Genomic DNA, 6,083 nt, shown 5'->3' with positions numbered 1-6,083 from the left:
GCCTGCTTTCTGAAGGGAAACACTAGGCACAGTTTTATTTCCGGGACTCCATCTGCCTCCAGCCTAGGGCGCTTGAAAGGGAAGACCACCCACAGTGCGGAAGTAGGGGGCGGTGCCCCAATCAGCCAAACCTGAGCGCTTGGTCCGGGCTCTTCGCTCCAGGACCTTCCAGGTCACTTCAGCCTTGAGTCCCGCAGTCCCAGCCATTACGCTCAGGCGGAAGCTTTGGCCGCCACCGCCCCCCCGGCCACTTGTCAACACCACTCGCCGGGCCCGGCTCCTAGGCCCCACCCCTCCTCGCGACACTGTCGAGAGGCGTGCCGGCCGGAAGTGAGCACGAGCGCTAGCTTCAGTCTTGCTCCACGGGCTTCAAAGGGTCCCAGAAGCGGCACAAGAGGAGAGAGAGGAAGAACCCGGCGGCGGCTTGTACGCGCCCGGGGTCTGCAGATTCTCACTCGGCCGGCTGCGCGGCGCTTTACGGCTACCGTCAAGTGCGGAGCTAGGCCAGCGGGCGGGGCCGAGTGGCTGCCATGGCGGCGGCGAGTCGGCTCCCCAGCACCTGGGCGCTCCTGGTGCCGCTGCTTGTGGGGCTCGCGCTGCTATTAGTCGGGCCGGCCCCGGCGCGGGCGCTGCACAACGTCACGGCCGAGCTCTTTGGAGCAGAGGCCTGGGGCACGGTAGCGGCCTTCGGAGACCTCAACTCCGACAAGCAGACGGACCTCTTCGTGCTACGGGAAAGTCAGTGCTTGCTTGGTCCTTCCTCTGCCCACCGTCCGTGTGCCCCGCCCTGGTACTCCCCACATCCCTTGGCCCGAAGGCCGGTCCTCCTGTATTTCCCAGCCCCTTCTCTCCTGGCCCTGTCTCCCTCCCCTCATCTCCAGCATCCTTGGTAGTTTTGCCCTTTATTCTCTTTTCCAACCCCAGGGGCCTGATCCAGTCACACTGCAGTTTAACGTACTCCCGAAGCCCCAGCAACGCCCCAGAGTTTTTTTTTTTTTTTTTTTTTTACTTGAGAAGCCTGCGACATTCACCTACGCACCACCTTCTTTCCATAGAATTACTTGCCTTGCAAAGTCCTTCCTGATTCCCAGGACTCTTAAGTAGCTTGCCTGTATGTATATTCGCTCCCAAGGCCCCTTCCTTCCATTTTGCTTTGCTGCCCCTGAGCCCTTTGGTGAACAGGAAAAGATTCCACTTGAGTTTCTTATAGGAGACTTCTTGCCTCCCCACTTAACCTAACTCACCCACTTACATCAGAATATCTTTACCACCCTCCTTTTATCCGAATCCCAATTTTTTTCTAAAGTTATTGTGTCCTTCCAAGGCCCTAACTATTCCACAGCTCATCCAGGCCTTTTGCAGAGACCATTGATACCAGTGTCTCTTTGGGAAACATTCCCAAAGAGCAGACTCCTCCCTCCTGAGCTGTCTTGTCTTTTGTGTACAGCTGACTCCATCTCACCTTTATCACCCTGTAGTCTCCCAAATTCTTGCTTTCTTTGCCAACTTAGTGTTCTTGGAAGTTGTTTGCTTTAACTATCACTAAACAAACTTTTTGTAAATCTTAATGTTGTTGAGTACCCATAAAATCAGGTGCTGCTCAAGGTTAAGGCCACAAAGGAAGTAAGTGAAGAACTGACAGATATCCTGATTGGCAGGATCCTGGCCCAGGCTTCTGGGGTCCCTTATTAGGACTTCAGAGTCTCTTGTGGACACTGGGTATTTTCTCTTTCTTTGTATGAGGCAATGCCAGTCTCCATCCAAACTAAGCACAGAGACTCTTAACTTTAATGATAGCCTGTGTTTTGGTTAAACAATTTCAAAAGTCTGTCCCAGTGAGTGCTCAGTGAGGTCCAAGAATGCATCACCATGAGGAATGGTTCCATAGATGCTGCGCGTCCTTGGAGGGTCCAACTTTTTCTGTTTGCATGTTTAATCATGCCCTTGTCACTAGGGAGATACCTACAGTGGGAATCCTTATGTCCTTGGTATGATACATCTGTGTGATATACTAACCAACCTTAACAGGGCTGTTGTTAGATTTGGAGAAGATAAAGCTAGAAAGCATGTTCCTGTTTAGTTCTTTTCAGTCATCTGATCTGATGCCTAGCAGAAGCCATTGACTTCTGTTTCTCGGGATCCACCAAGTTGTTTGGTGCTTACACTGCCTATTTCTCTGTTGCTTTGAACATTGCACTGTTTGCAACAGCACACTCTGTTGTTGCAACACACCCTTTCTGTTAGACTAGTAGAACTCTTCTAGAGAAGACAAATAAACAGGAATAGAATAAAAGTTTCCTTGTTGAGAACAGTGCCTGAAAAGTTTGTTGTAACCACTGATTGGATTTCTTAACAGGAAAGATTTCTCTAATGTCATATATTGTCTTCTTTCAGGAAATGATTTAATTGTCTTTTTGGCAGACCAGAACGCACCCTATTTTAAACCCAAAGTAAACCTATCCTTGAAGTAAGTACAAATAATAGATTTGTTTCTGTGAAATATAACTTGCTAGTATAATAATGCATATGCTGGTTGGATTGGTTTTGAAATCACTCTTACTCAACAGTGGTATAGTAACACAAAACCACTTAGTTATGAGTAGCAAGTAATTTGTTAGAAAAATACTGTAAGTACCAAAGCTTAAAAATGATTTACTTTTAAAAAATAAATACTCTTGAGTGGATTCTAGCCTGTTCTGTAGAAACACCCTTCATCCTCTTGCAATCTAACACACTTTCTTTAATGTGTGGGGAATTATACCTCTCCCTGAGTGCACTTGTGGAAGGGCAGGCTCTCAGGCTCATCAGCTGCACCATCCTTTGGCAAGGAGCGGGTAGAGTGCAGTGAAGAAAAGGTCAGTTGTTTCTCTGTAAGTAGATGGTACCTGTTTTTTTTTTTTTTTAAATATTTATTGTGATTTGGGTGAAAGTTTGTGGCACAAATTCATCTTCTGTACAGCAGTTCATATATACTTTATCTCATGACATTGACTGCAATCTCCCACAATGCAACAGCTCTCCTCCTGCTTCCTCCCCATAGCCACTGCTTGCCTGTGTCCTTCCCTCCCAAGTGCTTCTGCCCCGCAAGCTGTCTTCCTGTGCATACACAGCACTTCTATTCTCCCATGATTGATCTCTCCAAGGAGTATATCTACCTAATGTAAATAATTCAGCTCATATGCCTGTCTTTTGTTTGGCTGGAAGCCATAGGAGTGGGTTCAATTCCAGACCTGAAGGGCAGCTAAGGGCCGTAGTCTCAGGGGTTCCACCAGGCTCTATCAGACCAGCAAAGATGGTGACCTTTTTTAAGTTTGCTTTTTAAGGAATTCAAATTTAAAGTTTTGAAATCTGAATTTAAAAAATAACTGTTCAAAAAATAGCTCTTATTTTTCTTTTTATATGGCTGCATTGCATGAAAAACACAGTGACTCTCAGCAATAGTGAGCCAACACAGCTCTGAAATGACAAGAAGTGAGATTGATTGCTGTCAGAGTTGAAGAAAGAACACATGGGTCGATGTAGGCTAGTGTGGCAGCTGCCAGAAAGTCATGGGATTTGAGCATGACTTTGTTGTTAGTGTGAAAAAGCTCTGGTAGTGCAGTGGGTTAGGCATTTGGCTATTAACCAGAAGGTTGGTGATTTAAACTCACCAGTTGCTCCATGGGAGGAAGATGAGACAATCTACTATCATGAAGAATTAAAGCCTTAGAAACCCAATGAGGGTTGCTACAAGTTGAAATCGACTTGATGGCAATGGGTTTGGTTTTGGTTTGTTGTTATTTGTTAGTTGCCATTGAGTCAGTTTTAGGATGAATATAATTTTTAGATTGGGGTGTTCAAGGCTGGGAACAAAGCATTTATACGGGATAGCTGTAAAAAAACAGCATGTTGTAAAAAGGGGGCCTGAAGATTTCCTGTCAGAAGAACAGGGTATGCTTTGGAGAATTTTAGCATGGGAAGATGGAATCAGGCTGACTAGTGCACTTCTTAGATGGGAGTTTGAACTTGACCCCACAGGCAGTGAGAAATCATTACAGGTTCTTGTGCAAGAAAGAGATAGTGAAAATAGTATGTTAGATTGATACACTTGTTAACTCTGTGTAGGATGAAATGCCACGGGGAAAGATGAGAGACTGCTTAGTAAGCTGTTGTAGAAGTGCCTTTATGGAGTGATGAATGTTTGGACTCTATAATATTTAATTTAAACTCAGACAGATGTAAAAAAAATTGCCTTGAGTTAGAACATTCAGAGGAATGGTATAAATGGATAAACAGTCATTTATTTCACTTGAGAAATGTACATGGGTACTGTATGTCAGCATGCATGGAGTAGGGAGGGAACAGAAGTTGATAAATGTTATATACAAGAAATGAACTAACTGCCTACACTGTGATTTTTCTTGGAAGATTAAAATTTAAGGAAATTTATGGGCTATAATGGGCTTACATTTTGCTAACTTAACAAAATAATTTCTTTTTCTTTGATTAATGCAAATGATTGCTTTGTAAAAAATAAATTGCATAAGTTTCTATGTATATATTCCTAATTTCTTTGCAGATGTTCCATCATATCTCTCATATACCTTTCATGCATTTTTATTTTTCCCAATGAATCCTCAGCACTGAGTGCTTTACCTTTGCTAGTCATTACAAGTCAGTGTCAACTTCTTTTTTTTTTTTTTTTTTACTTTTATTGTTGTGAAGACATATACAGCAAGACATTTACCAACATAACTTCCCCATTTACAGCTCAGGAATATTGCTATTTTTCATGATGTGCCACCATTATTGCTAAACTTTTCAATATTCCACTACCATTAGCATAAATTCTGTGCCCCAGAAACAAAAGCTTCCCCTTTCTCCCTCCCTCCTACTCTTGGTACCCCTCTGTTTCAGTTACCTAGTGCTGCTCTGACAGGAATATACTACAAATGAGATGGGTTGAACAAACAGGAGTTTATTCTCTTACTGTTTGGAGGCGTTAAGTCCAAGTTCAAAGTGCCAGGCTCTAGGGGCTGGGTGAAAGCCCCTCAACCTTGGGCTTTAGGTCTGCCTCCTGCTCCCAGCCCACTGAAGCTGAAGGCTTTTCTTCACTCAGCTGCTGGCTGCTGAGGCTGACAAACCCAAGATCGACAAGTGAAAAGGCACAGTCCTGATGTTACCAAACCACATGGCAGGCCATTAATTCAAGTCAATTAGAAGTCCCAAGATCAGGAGAGCATGGCAGACTGCTGAACAATGACACGGCTACATGCAGGATTCAAATATGCCATCAGCTAGAGACCATTCCTAAAGCTGTTTCTTATATACGGAAAGCAGACCACATGCCTAGGGAAGCTACTCAGCTGCTTATAGTAGATTCTACCATGGAGTTGATTAACATTCTCATCATGGGAAATACTACACCAGCTGCCCAGCCAGTCAACCAGGCCCAGCCAAATTGACACACAAACTTAACCGCCACACCTTCCTACCTATAATAATCTTTGGTTTCTATCTATTTTCAACCTATCTAGGAATTGAAACTCCTTTCCCCTCCCCCCCCCATCCCTGGTAACCAACAAAGAAAGTTTCCTTCCTTATATATACTTTTCCTTGACTTTTTACAATAGTGGACTAATACAATATTTACCCTTCTGTGATTGACTTATTTCACTCAGCATAATGTCCTCCAAGTTCATCCATGTTATGCAGTGTTTTGCAGATTCTACATTATTCTTTAGGGTTGCATAGTATTCCATTGTGTGTTTGTACCACAGTTTGTTTATCCATTTGTCAGTTGATGGGCACTTAGGTTGTTTCCATCTCTTTGCTATTGTGAATAGTGCTGTGATGAACATGGGTGTCCATATATCTGTTCTTGTCCTGGCTCTCACTTCTTTAGGATATATACCTGGTCATGGGATTGCTGGATCAAATGGCATTCTAATTCCAGCTTTTTGAGGAATCGCCTTACCGATTTCTAAAGTGGTTGTCATTTTGCAGTCCCACTAGCACTCCTCTGAAGGAAGATGGGGCAATCTACTTCCATAGTGATACTGCCTCGGAAACCCAAGAAGGGGTCGCTATGAGTCAGGGCCTAC

The 6,083-nt window shown here is 44.2% G+C and overlaps 2 protein-coding genes across 2 annotated transcripts in view; one reads left to right on the top strand and one right to left on the bottom strand.

The window, feature by feature from the left end:
- The window catches only part of PHKB (phosphorylase kinase regulatory subunit beta), a 286,088-nt gene extending 285,881 nt beyond the window's left edge, over positions 1-207 (bottom strand). Inside the window, exon 1 of the mRNA XM_007947818.1 lies at positions 132-207. Within this exon, the coding sequence (XP_007946009.1) occupies positions 132-207 (76 nt within the window). The remainder of the gene's footprint in view (positions 1-131) is intronic.
- Positions 208-530: 323 nt separating this feature from the next.
- The window catches only part of ITFG1 (integrin alpha FG-GAP repeat containing 1), a 412,834-nt gene continuing 407,281 nt past the window's right edge, over positions 531-6,083 (top strand). Inside the window, exons 1-2 of the mRNA XM_007946857.2 lie at positions 531-738; positions 2,395-2,467. Of these exons, the coding sequence (XP_007945048.1) occupies positions 531-738; positions 2,395-2,467 (281 nt within the window). The remainder of the gene's footprint in view (positions 739-2,394; positions 2,468-6,083) is intronic.

The sequence above is a fragment of the Orycteropus afer genome, unplaced genomic scaffold, assembly GCF_000298275.1.
Source record: "Orycteropus afer afer isolate SDZICR_OR568_19922 unplaced genomic scaffold, OryAfe1.0 scaffold00009, whole genome shotgun sequence".
Taxonomy (NCBI): Eukaryota; Metazoa; Chordata; class Mammalia; order Tubulidentata; family Orycteropodidae; genus Orycteropus; species Orycteropus afer.
Note: the sequence above shows the minus strand (reverse complement) of the source record. Positions and strands in the feature narration are given on the sequence as shown.